The sequence below is a fragment of the Diadema setosum genome, chromosome 16 (genome assembly GCF_964275005.1).
Source record: "Diadema setosum chromosome 16, eeDiaSeto1, whole genome shotgun sequence".
Lineage (NCBI taxonomy): Eukaryota > Metazoa > Echinodermata > Echinoidea > Diadematoida > Diadematidae > Diadema > Diadema setosum.
Genome location: NC_092700.1, coordinates 31,276,637 through 31,297,617, shown reverse-complemented (window position 1 = coordinate 31,297,617; position 20,981 = coordinate 31,276,637). Strand labels below are relative to the sequence as shown.

General features: G+C 38.8%; 1 protein-coding gene and 1 long non-coding RNA gene across 2 annotated transcripts; both read right to left on the bottom strand.

Annotated features, from left to right (window-relative positions):
* Positions 1-461: 461 nt before the first annotated feature.
* Positions 462-7,563, bottom strand: LOC140240011 (cytochrome P450 2J2-like). The gene is made up of 5 exons (XM_072319822.1): positions 7,339-7,563; positions 3,199-3,352; positions 2,141-2,751; positions 1,269-1,596; positions 462-739 (listed from the first exon to the last, which is right to left on the bottom strand). Exons 1-5 carry the CDS (start codon positions 7,561-7,563, stop codon positions 561-563), a joined length of 1,497 nt encoding a protein of 498 aa, XP_072175923.1. The 3' UTR covers positions 462-560.
* Positions 7,564-14,909: 7,346 nt separating this feature from the next.
* LOC140239964 (uncharacterized) lies at positions 14,910-17,023 on the bottom strand. The gene is made up of 3 exons (XR_011902006.1): positions 16,838-17,023; positions 16,079-16,142; positions 14,910-14,953 (listed from the first exon to the last, which is right to left on the bottom strand). It is a non-coding gene; the product is annotated as an uncharacterized lncRNA (long non-coding RNA).
* Between the last annotated feature and the right edge of the window lie 3,958 nt (positions 17,024-20,981).

Here is a 20,981-nt window from a genome sequence, read left to right as displayed (position 1 = left end):
CTACATAACATTGCATTTAGACGAACCATCTTTGAGTAAAATATTATACAGGATCAGATCTGTGAAAGGAGTCTTTTCAAATACATCATTTAAACATGTCTAACAACACACATTCAAACCCCTTCCATAAAAAACGCAATTACACACAATGTGTTGCACAATCGTAACATCATTTGAACTTCTCGGTTTAACAGGACGAATGACCCTCCTAACGTGAGCAAGTGAGGGGACTGCACTATACAAGTTCGCTTATTAGCAGCCTCTTAATTTTCATTTCCATTAAGTCCGTAATGAAAAAAGATGTATTGTATGTTACAATTAGGATATACTACTATCATTTTGACGTCTGTATTACCTATTGTTTGGACTCTAAATGAAAATAAAACATGAATAAGTGAATGCATATTTCATCAAATTTTATGTCATATTGAAGACACTTTTGAAGCAATTAAGTACTGTTATTTTTATTGTCTTTTTGCTGTTGAAAGCGATACTCTCTTCTTGCTGCTGTTATCCACCGTGTGGTAAAGGTCTGTTTGCCCAATGGAAGAACCCGTTGCTCAGCGCTCCTCGCATATTACTTTGTAGGGATTCGGGAGCAGAGTGACTGTCCGGTGACCGTAGCTTAAGTCTGCCTTGGCTCCGTGGGGAAGGGAAACCTTGAACCGCTGCATGATGTTGGTGAAGAAGAGGAACGATTCCATCTTGGCCAGCTGCTCGCCAAGACACTTGCGACGACCTGTCGATCAAAGACAGCAATTCAGCAATCAACATTACAACCGCACTCATAATGATTATGATGGTAATACTACTATTACTACTAATGCTACTAGTTGTCAAAGTTATAGTAAAACGTATAATGTAGTCAGGGACGTCTCTTGCGTGCATATCAAAGTATTGCCTCCGAGGGCCCATTAGCATCTCCTTCAACAGCATTGGTACCATCATTTTTAAACGTAGGTCCAGAAGCGCACTGTACTCGAACTAGAACTCGGGATCTTGTTACTGCACTTTCATACCCAGCATCGGACACTGTACACCACGCATATCGAGTGTCCAAGGGTCATTTTATCATATCGCTATATTCTTACAGGAAAATTTAAAGAAGAAGCCTATATACAACGGTAAGATATTTGACAAAAACAGGACAGTTATATTTTTATCCGTTTTTCTTCTGCAATTTGCAATTCAATATAAGAAAGCACTGTCTTCAGAGAGATTGATGTTACTCAGTCACGTTCATCCTCATAGGGTAAAGTTATGCTTACCTGCGCCGAAGGGCATGAACGCGTCGTGCTTCACAAAGCTCTTCCCATCTTTGGACAGGAAACGTTCAGGTCGGAACACTTCCGGGTCGCCCCACACCTTGGGGTCATGATGGATGTACAAGATGTTCATCCCGATGTTTGTTCCCTTTGGAATGTCGTAGTCCTTGATCTTCATATCAGCCGTGGCTCGATGCGGGACACCGATAGGAGCAATGGGCCGAAATCGCAGAATTTCTGTCAGAACAGCCTGAGTGTACGGCATAACCATCTGATGTTCGTATGACGGCGGTGTGTCGAATCCGATCTCTCGTTGGATTTCAGCAACGACCTGTAAATGTTACATTCATATTTGATTGAACATCGTGCATGCCTTGCTCCGTGTCAAACATTCAAAAATGCTAAATGATAACCTAAATTCGCTTTAAAAGAAATAACACCCATCGGTGTGCGTAATTTTGGTGAGTCACTTGGAGACCGTTCCAAAAATAAACGAATATTGCTGGAAAGGTAAAAAAATTGACGTTGAAACTTCAGAGGTGCAATAAAGCCTTGACGTCTTCAAAGATGCAATTTTAGAATATGCGTTCGTAGTAGCATAATTTGTGTCGACAAGACTGACTGTTTGCTCGGTTTCAACGTCTATAAACAACAATTAGCTCTGATTAGGACATCTGGATATCTGAAGCAATCTCCATCTACGTTGCATTGTGCAATTTGGGAGAGAAATCGTTCTTAGTTCATTGTTTCATTCTGCAGCTTGTTCTGTCTGCCAAGCAAACTGATGTTTTCAATTTCATGACTATTACTATGACCATTGGCAGTAAAATTACAGCAGTAAAAAAAATGTACGTTTTAAATAGTTTATTTCTCACTTTCTTCTGGATATCTGGATAAGCAGCCATGGAGAGCAACGCCCAGGTGATTGTCGTCGATGTCGTCTCTGTCCCCGCAACGAAGAAATCAAAGACGATGGCCCAAGCCTTCTCCATACTTAGCTCCGACCTTTGACCCGTCTTTTCTAACTCACGGACTTGGCTGATGTACATATCGATGACGTCTCTGACGTCATTCGGGTCAAAGGTCTTCTCGTGCTCCTTCACTTCCTTGTTCATGTAGTCATGGATGGAGAGCAATTTCCTTCTCCGTCCGTTGGGAATGAAAGCAGGAAAGTACTTGATAATACTTGGTTCCTCAGCAACAACGTCATTCATGTCCTTAGTGAGTTTCTGGAAGACTGGATCTGAATATTCAAACCTGTGACCAAAGGTGATGGCGCAGATGATGTTCGAGACTGCCGTCACGAAGTTTGCATGCGGGTCTAGCGGGGCGCCACCTTTGCTTGCAAAGGCATCTGTCAGCATACGCGCTTCCTCGTTGATGCGACTTTCCAAGCTCCTCTTCCCCATGCCAAAATTACGCAGCGCTGTTAGGCCGAATCGTCGATGGTCGACCCATTCTTCACCCTCAGACAAGATCACCCCACCTGAGTAGGAAGTACAGATGGAAGAGGATCAAGTGATTCGGGTAGATAGTTAGACATATAGCAAGGCTCGACACTGACCGTTTGACGGTCCGTCTGACTGACCACTAAATCTTCTAATCTGAAATTTTGGTGTAACGAAAAAGATACAAAGTAGGCCAAGTGGGCCGAAAAAAAAAAACAGAACAAAAGTAACAATCCCTAATTGAGTCTTAGCTGCCCGATCGTGCCACAAAGATAAATGTGGTCGCCCGACACAATTTTTTGTGACCGCTGCCTACGGGCCACGCCTAATTATGTAAATAGATGGACAGATTGCAGATGAAAATTGCTTTGGCACAGTAAGAGGAAGACAAGAAATAAAAAAAATACAATGTATAATCAAGAGTATAGTCAGACCTCATAAGAAATGAAGAGAATCTCCTTCATTGCCAGGAAAATAGTAGTTACCATTGTAATTCAAGACTGACTGAAGTTCTCGATCAGGTTCTCTTCCCGTTGTGACGTCAGCTTTCTTAACGAGAATCTCGTTTACTAGTTCGGGGGTTGACAAGAACACCATTTTCCGGTCACCTAAGTTGACGTACACAACGTCTCCATACCTATCAGAGATAAGACATTTTAAGATATAATGTTAGATTATGATAACAAGGAGATGAGACTCATTTATTTGTGTATCATTACGTCAAACAAGTTTGTTGGCAAAGTTTGATGTATATAATATACAAAAACGGGGTAAAACAAGATTTATTACTTCATCAAACATGTACACAAGACTTAACCGTTATGATTTCATTAGCTTATACTTTGGAGTGCCTTAAAGGGGCCCTGAAATCCAAATGCAAGTTGATTTGTGTTGATTTATGATACCCTCAACATCACTTTTGCGGTGAAACGAATATCTAGAAACATTCCATTTATTATATATTTATATATCATATTCCATCTATTTTTCTTCAGATTACTTGGGAACGCCCACAAAAAAAAAAAATAAAAAATCCTAGATCCAAACCGATATTCCTCAGATGACCTCATCTGTCACTCATTGCTAAAGTACTGAAATGTTTAACAAAAGACATTGGAATGCACCTTCCACTCGACTCAGCATAACTTGCATGTTCCCTCGCCATGTTTTTTGTTACTCACATTAATATCACAGAAACATGCAAGATAAACTGAGTCGGGGATTACTGTTGTAATTATAAGTTTGTGCAGTAGGTCGACAACTTTGACGGGAAAGTCACGAAAATTTCAAAACAATGCTCAACTAACTAGATGAAATACGAAGTTAGGAAAGTTGCGATCTCTTCTTATTGTAATCAAGAAGATTAATAACAGTCCCTAATCTAAATTAGACAGTCTAATGATCAAGTTGGTTGTTATGATTATGATAAAGATTATAACAACTGCACTAACTTTGATGATGATAACGACAACAATGATCATAATTCAAAGAGAGTGTGATTTGTTGGTTGAAACCTTACCTCTTGGACACTGGCGTAGCCAGGGGGGGGGCGATGGGGGCGGTCGCCCCCCCTAAGATTTGGACCGAGGAGTTGGGAGGCGGAAAAAAAAAAATGCGTGTATACTGTATGCATGCACATGAAGCGGGTCTCCTTTGCAACCTTTCATCAAATAAGATATATTTTTTTGAATATTTCACTCAAAGTGTGCACCAGATCGTTGAATTTCAATTCAAAATATGCAAAATCTCTCGTGCTTGGGAGGGGGATACCCCCTCCCAAACCCTCCCCCTCTTTGCCGCTTTCCCTAGCTAAGTACACTTTTTAGATTAAAAAAAATTCTGAATAATTCTGAGTGCACAAGACTTTTCACTAATATTCCGAAAACTGAAGGTTCCCTCATGTATAAGGGGAATATCCCCTTTTAATCGACCCTTTCCTCCCTCAGCCCCCCCCCCCATCATTTTTTTTTTTTTGATTACCCAAATGTTGATTCCATCAAATATGCTTATTATGCGTATACGAGATATCTCAATTTCAGCCTTAAAAAGATACAAGCTCCATCGGAAGGGAAGAGTGGAGACAACACTCGCCAACGCCTTCTTCCTGTCCCCCCCCCCCCCCCCCTCCCCCCGCCATGCAAAGAAGTAGACTGTGGCTATACCAAGATCGCTTTATTTCAATTCTAAAAACGCAAAAGCTCCGCGAGCGGGAGGGGGAATCCCCCTTCCCCTAAGTTCTACCTCACTAGACTTTATACATACGCACAGATGGTGCACATTCAGAATAAGAGCTAAATTCCGTGATTTTAACACTTCGAGAAAAAGTGTTGCACCAAAAATTTGCACCAGATCGCTGAATTTCAAGTCTGAAAACGCAAAATCACCTTCGTGTGGGAGGGGATATGCCCCTATCTACACCCTCGTGTGCATGCTTTTTCTGTTTGATTGCTGAACAGACAGCGTTCATGATATTCAGTGTAAGAATTAATACAAGAAGACTAGTGTGTTTGAATTATACTGTTTTATAGGCAAATTGTTCAATAATAATCTACAATAAAATATACGGCAACCTTAAACAAGTGGGACTGTTTTAACTCGTTAAAACACGCAAAAACATGCATCAAATTGCACCATCTGCAACATCAAAATGCAAAAAGTTCTCACCGTAGGAGGGGGGGACACGTAGGAGGGGGGACACCCCCTCCCACACCCTCCCCTACCCCCTCGCTCGCTCCGCTCGCTCGGGTTCAGTCGAGTTCGTGATATACAGTGAAAAGAATTAATACAAGAAGTGTATCTAAATTATACCATTTTATAGGCAAATTGTTCAATAATAATCTACACTAAAATATACTGCTACCTTAAACAAGTGGGACTGTTTTACGTCGATAAAACGCGCAAAAACATGCATCAAATTGCACCATTTGCAAAATCAAAATGCAAAAAGTTCTTACCGTGGGAGGGGGGACACCCCCCTCCCACACCCTCCCCTCCCCCCTCGTTGGCTCCGCTTGCTCGGGTTCAGTCGCGTTCATGATATTCAGTGAAAAGAATTAATACAAGAAGTGTATTGGAATTATACCATTTTATAGGCAAATTGTTCAATAATAATCTACACTAAAATATACTGCTACCTTAAACAAGAGGGACTGTTTCACGTCAATAAAACGCGCAAAAACATGCATCAAATTGCACCATTTGCAACATCAAAATGCAAAAAGTTCTTATCGTGGGAGGGGGGAAAACCCCCCTCCCACACCCTCCCCTCCCCCTCGCTCGCTCCGCTCGCTCGGGTTCAGTCGCGTTCATGATATAAAATATACTGCAATCTTAAACAAGTGGGACTGTTTCACGTCGTTAAAACATGCATCAAATTGCACCATTTGCAAAATCAAAATGTAAAAAGTTCTCACCGTGGGAGGGGGGAAACCCCCCTCCCACACCCTCTCCTACCCCCTCGCTCGCTCCGCTCGCTCGGGTTCAGTCGCGTTCATGACATTCAGTGAAAAGAATTAATACAAGAAGTGTATTGGAATTATACCATTTTATAGGCAAATTGTTCAATGATAATCTACTCTAAAATATACTGCCATCTTAAACAAGTGGGACTGTTTCACGTCGTTAAAACACGCAAATACATGCATCAAATTGCACCATTTGCAAAATCAAAATGTAAAAATTTCTCACCGTGGGAGGGGGGAAACCCCCCTCACACACCCTCCCCTACCCCCTCGCTCGCTCCGCTCGCTCGGGTTCAGTCGCGTTCATGATATTCAGTGAAAAGAATTAATACAAGAAGTGTATTGGAATTATACCATTTTATAGGCAAATTGTTCAATGATAATCTACTCTAAAATATACTGCAATCTTAAACAAGTGGGACTGTTTCACGTCGTTAAAACACGCAAATACATGCATCAAATTGCACCATTTGCAAAATCAAAATGTAAAAAGTTCTCACCGTGGGAGGGGGGAAACCCCCCTCCCACACCCTCCCCTACCCCCTCGCTCGCTCCGCTCGCTCGGGTTCAGTCGCGGTCATGATATTCAGTGAAAAGAATATTTGAATTATACCATTTTATAGGCAAATTTTTCAATAATAATCTACACTGAAATATACTGCTATCTTAAACAAGTGGGACTGTTTCACGTCGATAAAACGCGCAAAAACATGCATCAAATTGCACCATTTGCAACATCAAAATGCAAAAAGTTCTTATCGTGGGAGGGGGGACACCCCCCTCCCACACCCTCCCCTCCCCCCTCGCTCGCTCCGCTCGCTCGGGTTCAGTCGCGTTCATGATATTCAGTGAAAAGAATTAATACAAGAAGTGTATCTAAATTATACCCTTTTATAGGCAAATTGTTCAATAATAATCTACATCAAAATAAACTGCTACCATAAACAAGTGGGACTGTTTCACGTCGATAAAACGCGCAAAAACATGCATCAAATTGCACCATTTACAACATCCAAATGCAAAAAAGTTCTTACCGTGGGAGGGGGGACACCCCCCTCCCACACCCTCCCCCCCTCGCTCGCTCCGCTCGCTCGGGCTCGGTCGCTTCGCTCCCTCGCAGACTAACCGCCCCCCCTAAGATGAAATCCTGGCTACGCCGTTGCTCTTGGATAGGTTATAGATGACTTTGATGGGGTTCTTGAAGATACTGGTGATGGCGAAGACGTAGTTTAGAGGCCAGGGGAGGTTTGAAGGCCCTGGTGGAAGATTGTAGTGTCTACGGCCCCTGTTACTCCTCAGCACCCAACTCAAGCCGAGGCAAATCACGGCACCCAACAGAACACCGGTCTGTCCGACTTCGGACAAGGCGTTGATCACGAGGTTGATCATGATGAAGACGATAATGACGATGACACGAGCAGTATTTTTCGATTTGCCCCTTAATCTAGATGTGATCAGCTTGCAGACAAAGCGATCTGTTTTCTTACCTGAACTTGAGGCAGAGCTAGTGTTTGTCACCCACTCTGCATCTAGCCTCTTATAGGAGCACCACGGACCGTGAAAATGCAGTCACAAAGTTCAACCCCAGGCCAGCAAGGTCTCATGATCACAGTCCACCAATAGGAAGAATTACACGACAACTTCATGCCGAGCACTCGGAGCACGCCCTGAAACTCTGTTGATATCACACCGAGGAAAATAAACATCGATTTTTTTTCTCTCTTTTTTTCTCTGCTTTATCCAAAAATGATTCAGCCCAAATACACAATGTGGTCAAATATCTATACGCAAGGCTATTTTCCCGGGTAAGATTACCAACTTTAGCAATAGAAAGACGAGTGTTAGCTGAAGACAGCGGCCTGGACAATGCTGACACTCAATAACGCCTGTGTCAGGGGGAAAAATAAATAGACACGATTTGTAGTGTGCAACAAGAGTCGCAATAGTGGTTGTTGTTTGGTGGTGATGATAGTGGATGTGAGGATTCTGATGGTGTGATCATATCATATTCATATGAGATATGTATGTGATATATGTGATAGTGATGTTTGTGCTTTGTTGTTGTTTTTGCAGTAAATGTTTCTTCCTTTGTCACCGTTACTGCCATTTTTTTTTTTCAAATTAATTTAATCATCATACAGGAAACTTAAGTTTGTGTTCCTCATCTCCAACTTTCCCTGGAAATTGTCGAAATGCGCCACTAGACAGGAAATACGATGAGAATGGAATATTCGACAACTATATGACAGAAACATGAACCCTGTACAGGGATAACGGTAATTACCATTCTGCTTGTGTAGCAGTGCTCGGATAATTTGTACCTCCACTTAAAATGAGAACATACCTTAAAAACTAGCATAAGTACAAGAAGGTACACAGTGGAATTAAGGTTTGGAGGGGAGAGCTCGGGGCACTGTTTCATGAAAGTTGTCAGTTTCTTATAATCAAGAGAGTAACAGTCAGCGACCAGAGCTTCTCAGCTACTCAAAACGAAGGATTTTATTGATGTTGTCAGAGACTGACAACTTGTCAGGGCTGGTAACTTTCGTGAAACGGTACGCAAATATTTGGAGGTCGCGCGACCTTTTCATCGGCAATAGGTTCACGCGACCTTTTTTCCAGCCAGTGCGGAGACGCTCCGCCCCTAACATGCATATTTGTATATTACGTGTCGCCGATGTTAGAAGTATATTTTAGTTAAAAGTTCGATCTTCAAATGAAACCGTCCCATGTATTGAAAAATCGCAACAGACTGTAACTCCAAGAAAGAGCTGGAAATGTACAAACAAAAGAAAGAAAATAATAGCCAGACGGCATAACAGCTCAGAAAGTGTTTTCTCACAAGTTGATATGTACCGAGTTCTCTCCATACCGTGTGTCAACAGACGATGTGAATAGGAGGCCAAGTTCCCCTGATGTAGGGAATGAATAAAATGTGGTAGTGTGTATTGTTTGGTCCTTAGATGAGAATTCCTTTTTGCCTCGCGTTGGCACCAGACTAATCATTTTACTTTCATTTTACTTCAAAGTTCTAATTTATTTTCATTTCCATCAAATAAACAGAGACAATGCAGAACATACTTATTGCAAAAATGTAAATTTAATATATATATATATATATATATATATATATATATATGATAATGAGTATCAAAATGAAGAAAAATATATTTTTTTCTTATTAAACATATGCAAAGAAATGGAAATGGAAGACCCTATTAGAAAGCTTGCCAAAACCCAAAACAAAACAGGATCACGTCTGGACGTGATGCTGATAACAGCGATGTCAGGTCAACATTCCGAAGATTCTGAAGATTCATATAACAGTAACAAGTAAACAAGAATATATATATGAAGAGTTTGTTTGCAAAAACCGATAAGTCCATATTTGCCAAATGGAGATATTTGCGATTAAAGGTCAAGAAAAATAAAGAGAATAATAAGAAAAGTTTTGCTTCTTTTGACCATAACGTCAAAAATGTACCTTTGTAGTGACCAATATATCATTTAAAATGTATTATTTTGTACTCAGAGACCGTGCTTCAAAATCTTCAAAAATGGACTTATCGGTTTTTGCAAACAAACTCTTCATATATAAATCGACAGCACCATGTGTACACTTGTAGGATTCATTGTCATCCTTGAGCAGAGAAACCAACATTCTGAAAAAAAAAAAAACCGATACAAATTACAATGAACAAGGATGATTATAGGAAGTTCATAATTTTCAGAAATGTAGCAATGCAATTAGTCCTGTGTATAATTTTCTTATTCCTTATCCCAGTTACTATAAATTCTGAAACTCTTTACATGCCTACCTAGTATAACCAAGTTAAAGTTGTTCAACATGTTCAAATGTAAAAGTCTGAAAATCATCCAGAATTCTCGTTTAACGTGCAACATTGTCAGACCCTTTGACATGATTACCGTTGTGAATTTGTCGATAAGTCGTTGAGTTTTATTTACATATTTTTTGCTGAGTCATGTCGCGATATGGCATGTCATATCTTCATTGTGATAAGTTTCTTGAACCTGCCCTAACCTGCGACACCATCCCACTGCTCTGTTGCATTGCTACAATGAAACGGAACCGCGAGTGAATAGGCCTACATTGTGTACTCAATATAAACATGACTCAAGTGCATGATCTTAATAATGAATTAATGTAATGCTCAAAGTCCGTATTTGAGTCTGAACAGTGGGAACTGTTATCTGCACGTCGATATGTCTATTTAGACAACAATTATTCAAACCTACTCAAATATTGTTCGAATGGTTCGAGTGATGGGAAACTATTGATCAAACGGAGTATGATACGCAATGTCTTTGGAGACGGGCCATGCCTGAGATCTGTGAGGTCTTAAAGGTATTAGGCCTAAACTGTTTACCATTGGGAGCAGCGACATGGATTATAAAATGTTCGAAATATAACATTTGATGTATATGTGTAGGTCAGTTCACAAAACATCCTACCATATAAAAAATTCGCAATAAAACCTGTCATATAGGAAAATATCACTTTTTTTCTGAATAAACCATAACTGTGGTTATAGACGGTTTAGATTGAAACATCTTTATTATAATTATTGTTCACATTTTGTATATTAACAGTATCTAACATTGATTATACTTATTCATATTTTTATAATGGTTGTTTCTATCCCTAACTCACATCCTAGAACTGTTTTGAAGCACTAACGCTGGATTTTAGTTTCATTTGTAAATGGTAAATAATGCATTTAAACATCACAATGAGAGTTGAGGCCAGTGGCTTTTTGAAAGGTCTTGTGTCCTCCTCGGCCGTTGAAATCTGTCTCCTCATGAGGTTACAGGACCTTTCTGACACCATTGTATCAAGTACAAATATAGATAACGGCACAACATGTTTTGAAGTGGTCATATTACCATTCTGTTGCGTCATTCCCCTCACATGATCCAATGTGAAGCGTCATGCCACATCAACATTGTGAAACGAAAATCGGCAAAGATTAATTTCGTAAAAACAATTCCGATTAAGAGTCGCATTACAGTAACAATTAGATACATTTTATTACAATTCATTAAGATAAATGAAACTGATATCATAAGCTTTAAGCATAGTTCTCTGTACATTGATAATGTATATGGTATCAAAATGTTAAAACCCTGCCGGAAAGAATAGTGTCCCAAAGCGTCAGTGAAACACAATGTGAAACACAGTGCATGTGAACATTTCCAATCGAGTCATTTTGATTTTTATTTCAAGAAATTTGCGCGATTTCTATTCTTGCATCCACGTGTCTTTACAACTACGTCTATGTATTGCTCATCCTTTAAAAGTAGAGGTGGCGAAAAGTAATACCATCATAAAGACATAATGATTATCTTCGCTACAGAGAATATATAGTCATTATGCAATGAGACATGAACTACTCATGAGACAGATGCAATTTAGCTCATACTTAAAACTATTTTTGAGTGGCGACATCAAACATTGAACCAAAAGGAATAAGATTTGTAACTCAATCTCTTAAACCCAATCAAGAATACAATACGATAAGCGCATGTTTGCCTATAAATTAGAGAAGAATTTGCTATATAACTGTATAATTGTACTTTTTTTCTCTATGTTTCGGTCATTGTTGTACCCGTGCTCCCCATCTTAATCTTTAACTCGATTTTAATTGGCACCTACGCTCAACAAGCTCGCTTTTAAGTAGGTTCCTTCATATTTCTTTAGCATTCATTCAGATTCCAAACCTCATATATCGACCACTATTATGTTTTATATATTTGCACACTGCAAAAACAGTGGTGTTAGATTTAACACCACTGGTGTTGAATCTAACACCGGCCGAACTTCAATAAAGGACCACACCATCTGGTGTTGAAGTAACACCGTCTCTGGTGTTAAAATATCCAACACCCATGGGTGTTAAAGGGTGTAAAAATATACCAACACCAGCCTCGGTGTTTTTTCAACACTTAAGAGAGTGTTAAGAAGTTGACACCATAATGGTGTTCATTTGACATCCCAACACCAGTTATGGTGTAAGTTCAACACCCGTGGTGTTAAAATATACCAACACCAGCTTTGGTGTTGCTTAGATTATTGATAAGTTGACACCACTTTGGTGTTCTTTTGACACCCTTTAACACCAATGACGGTGTAACTTCAACACTATTTGTTGTTAGAATCTATACCCCAACACCTGTCATGGTGTTATTCTAACACTTCAAAGTGTTATAAGTTTGCATTATTTGGTGTTTATTTGACACCACAGAAGTGTTGATTCAACGCTTCAGAGTGAGAAATAAATTCCAAGTGATGCCAACTTATTAACAATTTGAAGTGTCGATACCTCGACATCATTTCACACTCTCCACATTCATTCGCACAAAATAACACAGTAATGTAAGTAGGTGAAAGACAGTCACGTGCTACTAGGTTGATCAAAATATTTAATAAATTCTGTCTGTCACAACAAAACACAATAATTCTATTACATGTAATGAAAGCCTCATCTCTACAATATAAGTATCAAAATGGAATACCTTTGACCCTGTCAGTTGGTTCTTTGATTATCTATGCAAATGAGATACATTATGGCTATTGTAGGCTAAAATATCCAATTTAAATACTCACTCTGAATACCTTTGGCCTTCTTGGCACTATCAAGTTGAATTTTCAAATGAAATTGATACTACTATTATATCTTCTTGGCTCTATCATTCAAATGTTCAAATTGAATTGCCTACTCAGCTGTATAATTCAAATATTCAACATAGATCATCCAGTCTGGTTGTAAAATGTTAACATAAAAAAAATATACTCTTTCTTTTGATCAATGCTATTGCAAGTGATGATACAAGCATGTGAAATTCGGATCATTTAAATATTCAAATGACACACATAAGGCCTTCTTGGGCCAATATTTTCAACTCGAACTGGATGTACATGTCTGTAATTGATACCCCCACCTACAGTGTAACACTTAGAGAGTTAGCTCAATTCATGATATTCTTGTATGCCTTTTGTTGAAAAAAAAAAAGTACAATGTAACAAAAGTTGTTACCATAGCAAGATTACTCAACAGTGAGATCAGTGTGCGACTCATTTTAAGATTACACTGGTTACATGAGCGAAACCTCAAGTCAAATGCTAGAAAACTGAGGGAGCTCACCCAATTCACAGTATTTTTTGTTTGATTTTCATTTTAAAAGATGGTTGCCATTACATTAGCACTCTGTTCAATATTTCAGGCCAGATGCTCAGAAACTGAGGGAGATTGCATAATCAACTGTTGTGTAAGTTTTTAATTTGAAAATGTCACTGCCATGATAACACTTTCTTTGACCGATACAAAAGATGACATTTGCACATTAGCGCACTACAGTGGTCACGTGCCAAATTTCAAGTCAAATGCCTAAAACATGAGGGAGTTATGAGTCAATCACAATATCTTCGATTGCTTTGTATTAAAAAAAAATAAGTTAGCATGGCAACACATTGTTTAACATTGACGAGAAAAGTGTTTTGCACATCTAGAATTTATCTTGTCACAATATATAGGTGTCATATCTCAAGGTTATTGCTAAAAACTGAGAGAGTAAGCTCAATCCACTTGTAGTTTATACGATTCTCATTACAAAATACCATTAACTTGACAACATACTATTTGACAATGACGAAAAATAAAATTTGCACAGGTACATAATACAGTGGTCACATGTGCCAAATTTAAAGTCAAATGCTCAAAATCTGAGGAAGTTAGCTGAATCCACATCGTACTTGTGGATGATTTGTATGAAGATGCTGTTGCCATGGAAACGGATTTATGACCCCCACAAAAAGTGTCTTGCACGATAACATATTATCATAGTGACCATATGTATCAAATGCAAATTTGAATGCTAAAAAAAAAAAGAAACTAAGAGAGCAGCGTGATCCACACAATTTTGTATGATTTGTTTAAAAACTGCAATTGCCATGGCAACAGATTTCTGGACAATCGAATTTCAACAGAATTGATTTAAAACTGAGTAGCTTGATCCACATTCTGTATTTGTAATCTTTATGAAAATTTGATGTTACCATGGTAATGCATTACTCCATACTGACACATGTAAACTAGGACATGTAAAAATTACAAGGTCGTTGTTCAATGTCCTCTGGACTAAAGGTAATCACCTCCTCATCAAAAACTGTCATCGACTAATGGAGAGTACTGCTTCATCAACTGTATACAACTTGTATCATCAGTCTCTATCTCGGTTCCTCCATAGAACTGGACTTGGAATATCTTCACAGTTTCATTGTCACAATGATGATTCTTCAAGTGTCTTCTAAAACCATTGAACGAATCAAATTATGTCCGTACACAGGCCCCCTGGGCACAATTTATTGTTTGTCTATCACTTAGTCCATGTTCGTATGGCAAACAGTGAAAAAAAAAAAGCAGTTTCAGTGGGAACTCCTAAAGAATGCATCACTTCATTATCTATTTGAAAGTTTAGATCTCGGCTCACGAACTCGGGGTAATTCCATATGTCCAAAGGTTGATGAGAGGTATTTAATGTGCTTTGAACAATGTGTCGAAGGCACTCTGAATGATATCACCAGGGCAGCGTAGTACCAAGTGGTCAACAATGAAGTAATATTGGTACACATGTATGTTATCCTTCTGACGTCCTCTGTCAAGCAAGCTGCATCTTCTGATCTTCAAGCAAGCAAGCTGCATCAAGAGCTGCATCTTCTTCTGCTTTCCCTCTTCAAGTGGTGATCAAAACTAGCGTCAGGCTGAAAATGTAAGGAAACAATGAAAAACAAACAGACATTGTATGAATCTATTACAAATAAAAACTAGACAAATTTGACTGTGACCTTTATTTCGATTCCATAATGCAATTTGATAGACTCAGTCACACATAGGCTTAACACATTTTATTCACATTTATGATTATTTTAACAGATTTCAAGCTATCACACACACGGAGGGATGGACTACTCAAAACCATAACAATTCAGGCACCACTTCTTGGCAGAGGATAATAAATGGATCTTATTCCATTTTACTTAAAGATCACTATAATTTCACAATTAAAACTCACTTATACCTATTTTTTCTTAAAGAAGCTTTGAAATTTATCACTTTTCTCTTATTCGTGACTGATCAAAAAGCAACTTCAAAATTTCAGCCTACATATGGGAAGACAATCTTTAAAGTTCAAGGATCGACTTTGGAGCATTCACGAGTAAAGTTCTCGTCGACATCAGGACATAACCCTGACAAAGGCAAGTGCGCAAAAATATTCACAACATCCAAAAAAAAAGTTAACCTGTGAAACATTGAAAAGCAAGTGATCTTAATAAATTACATAGTCCAGCAACACAAAAAAAAAAATCTAGAAAATTTCCCTTGACCTCTAATTTCTTTTCTAATACAAAAACAGATCATAGAAAGTAGAAAATGCAAAATCAATTAAACTCGTAAAAATCAATTTCATTTTCAGAATACCAAAGTACTGTGAGTTCTAATTGCCTGTCCAAAATGACTCATAAAGGCTTGTTAAGATATGATGAGTCAAACTCCGGCAACATTTTAGTGCACAAATCAATGCGATATGAGATGGTAAAAAACAAACAAATAAACAGATCAGAATGCAACAAAACAAAACAAAAACACTGAGGCAAGAGGAATATATTTTGCCACACAGTGGCAAGGAGTTATGGTGCAATCAAGCTCAAAAGTAAGTGAAGATACAATGTCATGAGTTTATCTTTATCTTATTTTTTTTTTTGAGTCATGTGCATTCATTAACATAATGAAAGTGGCGTGGTTCGGCGCACCATATCTGAACACTAAAAATGTCAGGGGGTTTGTCGCATCATATTTGAACAAACCTTATAGTCATGTAGACTTACCTTTTGAAATCGGATAAGGTAGTCTATAGCCAAAGCCACAGCAATCTTGCACAATCCTTGCGCCCTGGTTCACAGGTGGAAGCAGATAGAGTACAAGAAGGATTTGCAGGTTACTTACATTCTATGCTGTGTTGTAAGAAATGCATGTTATATACAATATATTCTACGACTCATTAACAAAGTATCCAGGTATCAACAGAAATTATCAGTGAATTGCACTGCATAATCAGGGAGCATTAAGTAAAACATATGATCCTTCATGTAGGATGAACCCATGGGTTGTTGTGTGACTTCTTTAAAAAAAAACAAGAAAAAAAAACTCTTCTTTATTCATCAGCATCTCCAAAATAACAAAATTACATTACATATTGATTTGTGACTGTGAACTTTTATATTACAATTGAGTTTGGTGAAATCCATTCATCTGCCTTTGAAAAATCAAAGTCACAAGATATTTCCTGCATTTTTTTTTTCATAATGAAGGGCTCCTGACCCTTGATTATTGACCTCATGACCCTTATCGACTCCAGGGAAACGTTTGATAAAATGTATTGTCAGATGCAAAGATTTCAGCTACTTATAACAGTTGTCACCAATGACAAGTTTTGTGGAACGCCCCCTGGATTTACATAGCCTTACCAAGTTTCATTCACAGATGATTGTTTTCAACTTGCGGCATGATACACAAGAAACGATATTGGATGGATAGACATCTAGAACATAAAAAGGGGCTTTCAAAACCTATAGTATTGTGCATACCCTGACTGCTACCAGGTCTGGTGGTACACTATTTGATGATTGCTCCAAGTCTCATGAATCCACATCAGTTTTCCGCATAGTGTTCTCCCAGCAGTCTCAACAGCTCAAGACCTTCCACCAAAAACTGGCCACTGCTCAAAAAAGCTTGGCATCGTTGCCTGGGAGAAGGAGTGAAAAGTACTGTTCAACCTGCAAGTGTAAGGACCATGAACATACATAATTATCAAGTGGCTACAAGTCCACAAACTGTCAAACTGGTGCGCAAGGTGTGATGCACTGGCCTAGGATTCAAAGTACTGAACATCCACATAACTGCACTAGTGTATTTACTGTATACAAGTGCATGAAACAGATTTATCTTGTGTGCATGAAAGATTTGATCAGAACTGCAGAAAACAAAGGGTTTTGTTCAGGTGGCTTCAGATTAATTCAGTTGGTGATTCTATTATATATACCTACTTGAGATATGCTCATAATTTCAAGTTCGTTTTAATTAGCCACGGGGGGGGGGGGGGAATAATATCCTGCTTCCAGGTATTCATCATCTTTATGCAGTGTACATTTATGCAAATATTATTTGAGGAGAAATGGAAAAATCAAATGCCATTTTGCAATTGATCTACTCTCATTTTCAAGGTTTTTTAGATAGATAATAAAAGGTCTTTTTCAAGATTCTCAAGTGCACTATTGCCAATATCATTAAGTGTGGCAATAACATAAGTATGGGGAAGAGGTATATTCCAGAATGGATTTTTTTTTTTTTTTAAAGAGATTACACTGTATTTCAACAAATACTACCATCAAAGTGGACGTATATTTCCTCACCTGAATCATGAAAAAAGCGATGATACATGTATTCCATTTTGACTCATTTGTGAAATTTAGGATCAGTTCTCAGACAGAGAACAACTGCCAGTTATCAATATGGGCTGTGATTCTGTTTCTCGCTACCCTTGAACTCGCACCTTACAATTAGATCTAGAGTCTAGAGTCTTAACATGGACTCGGTGGAAATACCGGTTTTACATGCATGTGACGTCATCAACTTTATAAGAGCATATTCTTATATAATGTAAATTTGTAAGCGGTTAGCAAACTCATAAATAGTAGTACTCATATTAGAAACTAGTGAGTAGATTCCAAAGTAAGATCCACGCGCAAACACTAGCGTCCTATATAGGCCCCTACGTTCCTACGTGTACATGTACACTGTAGCTACTGAAAACATCACGTAACCTGTTGTGATAAACAAAAATCGGGTCGGGAGAACCCCCCACCCAGCCCCTTTAATCGGGTATTTACTCTCTTTTTAGAGCGATATTTGCTACTAGTACCTATTACTAATTTAAACCTAACAGTTTGGACCTAGAACAGTTACAGTAGGCCCTACAAAAAATATAGTAGGCCTAGGGGCCTACCAGTATACCTACGAACATGTACAAACCTACGAACATGTACACACAAACATTGTTCGAACTTCGTCTTCGTGCACGTCCGTAGCGGGTAATGATTTGCGCGCTAACAAAGATCCGCACCAGAGCCTCAGAGGTAAGAAAACTACATCAATAACAATACAAAATGCCACGGAACCTTTTATATTTAAAATTTGATGATATTTTTAAAATGCAATTATTGGACAAAGGAACCCTCAGCGAAATTCGGACTCAATGCACCGCTGCAGCGCGTTGGTGTTATGGCCTACTATGTATGGCAAACACTATAGTCTACATGTACTTAGTATGCTGCGCTACATAGTATACTATAGTATTACCAGGCGCGGTGGAGCACCCCAATTATCTCGCAGAAATCCATCGGCAGCCGAGCCTCATTTGCATAAAGTAAACAACATGTACTCGCGTAGTTGAGAAAAAGTAAACAACTTCTCAAGCTAATAACAATTTAAGGAAACCTATTTTCGGATTAAAATTGAGTTAGTTTGAATTTGAAAACATGTCCGAATATGCACATATAACATATTATAGGATTTGACAATGATAAAATGTGAAATTTTAGCGAAAACCTGGCGAGCAAAATTACCAAAAATATGCCTCGAAAATCATCCTAAAATTCACGAAGTGTGATTGTGGAACAAAAGCGCCATTCAAACAAAGTACACCGAAATTTATTTATCTGCTTGCATTTTAAATGTCATACCGTAATATTCCCGGCCATGGTTGTGTCGGAAAAAACCAGAAGGTGATGTCAAAAATGACACGAACGCAAAGCGTACAGGTCGGCCCCATGTATATATAATCGCGTGACTGTAGCGTTGCATGTCACAGCACACAACGCTTTGCTGCATGCAGCGTACGTGCGCGGCAGCAGCTCAGCAGTCACCGCCGTGCGACACTCAGCAAAATTGACTGCGTCACATGCAAACCAACATTGAGCACGAAATCCTGAATCTCACGTACCACGCACTGCTCAATATTACGGGAAAAGAAATGACGTCATTTTCAATTGTTTCGCTTACTACAATTTTCTATTCCAAACCCTGTAGAAACATGTTGATTTCTCAAAAAGTGCAGGTGGAATCAAGCGAAAACTTTCACCATATATGGATTGAGGCCTGATAAACTTATGTTGTCAATTTCGGACTCATTGGAGCCCGGCCATAGACCAGTCGGAAAAAAACAGAGAGCATGTTTTGCGAGAGGTGATTTTCAAAACGCTTTAATATCTCAAGTTCTAGTGCAGCAAATTTCATAATTTTTTCATCAAAAGGAAGGTTTTTAAAAACTTAGATAGTATGGGAAGTTTGAGTTTACTGGCGGCACGCATAGCGGCACAAGGAGAAGGTAAAGATTTGACTTTTTCATGCACTCAGTTTCGGGCAGCCGTGGATGCCCGTTGGAAATTCAAATAGAACGGGGCGATAATGAGATGCAAATTGGGGTGCTCCACCGCGCCTGTTACGTGCGTGCAAAGACAAAGTTGTCTATAATATGCGATGAAATCCGTGAAAATCATGCACATCGTCTATGATAGAAAATAACTGGTACAGGAAATAATTACCTTAAAAGATACTTATCCCCGCTGACAGACTTAGCAAAGTCACCATCATAGATTCAATGTCATTTTTAGCCCCAGACGACATCGAAAACCTGACTATCGCGATGACAGACGTTGACGACTCCGCGCCACAGCAACAAATTTCAGGCATTGGCATGTGTAACCAATGAGATCATCGGACTGCGAACACGTGACTTTCTCTGGTGGACAACTAACACCGATACGGTGTTATTGGTGAAAACCCCCTTTTCATGACAAAATTATAACACCACTTGGGTGTCATTTTAACACCGAGAATCTAACACCCAATGAATGAGAGAATGTTGGTGTTAGATTAACACCGAAGGGTGTCAAATCGTGTCAATTTAACACCAAATTTAACACCCACAGTTTGACACCCGGTTGGTGTTACACTTTTAACACCGCATTTTTTGCAGTGCAATATTTCATGTATGTCTCCAGCTTGATATCATGTACTTCATTTAATTTTGTTATATTTGATATATTTTTTCATCGAGAAATATGAAAATAAAATGAAAGTAAATTAAAGAAATTAAAGAAATTAAATGTGGATCTCGCTCTTTCAATTCTTTATCCTATGATGCAACAATCTCGCCGTTATACTAGCATTTCTAATTCAGACTAGAGTGAGAAGAGATGCGACTGACTTCTTACACCACTGACCACCATGTCTTTGCAAACATCGTAGGCTTGCAAAGAAAAACCAAACGAAGCAAATGCATTGTTTTTTTCTTCTTCTTTTTTTGAGCGCGAGATTCAGTTCATTGGGAAGGTGTTTTCTATTCACGTATAGATAAGTTTTCCAGATAGAGATTGTGATTATCAGCGAGTTAGAAATACAGTTGCAAATAATAAAGGCAGCTTAACAGGGACGTTCCAGACGATTCATATAATTTCACATCATGCATGTCAGGTGATACATAACTTAAAGATAATGCCATGTATAGATTTGTGGAATCTATTGTGGTTCTTGAGCAGAGAAACCAAAACGTAATACATTAAACAAGGAAGATGATATAGGAGGCTCATATGACCCCGTTTACAGTGCAGGGCCGGGCCGAGCCGCGGCCGAGCCACGGCCGAGCCCGGTCTCAATTGAGGTATTTGGCCC

Excerpts from the sequence above, each read along its gene's own strand:
- LOC140240011 (XM_072319822.1), bottom strand. The coding sequence starts at position 7,563 with ATGATCAACCTCGTGATCAACGCCTTGTCCGAAGTCGGACAGACCGGT. Across the intron at positions 2,752-3,198 it reads GTCAGTCTTGAATTACAATG|GTGGGGTGATCTTGTCTGAG; the intron begins GTAACTACTATT and ends CTTCCTACTCAG. Across the intron at positions 1,597-2,140 it reads ATCCAGATATCCAGAAGAAA|GTCGTTGCTGAAATCCAACG; the intron begins GTGAGAAATAAA and ends TAACATTTACAG.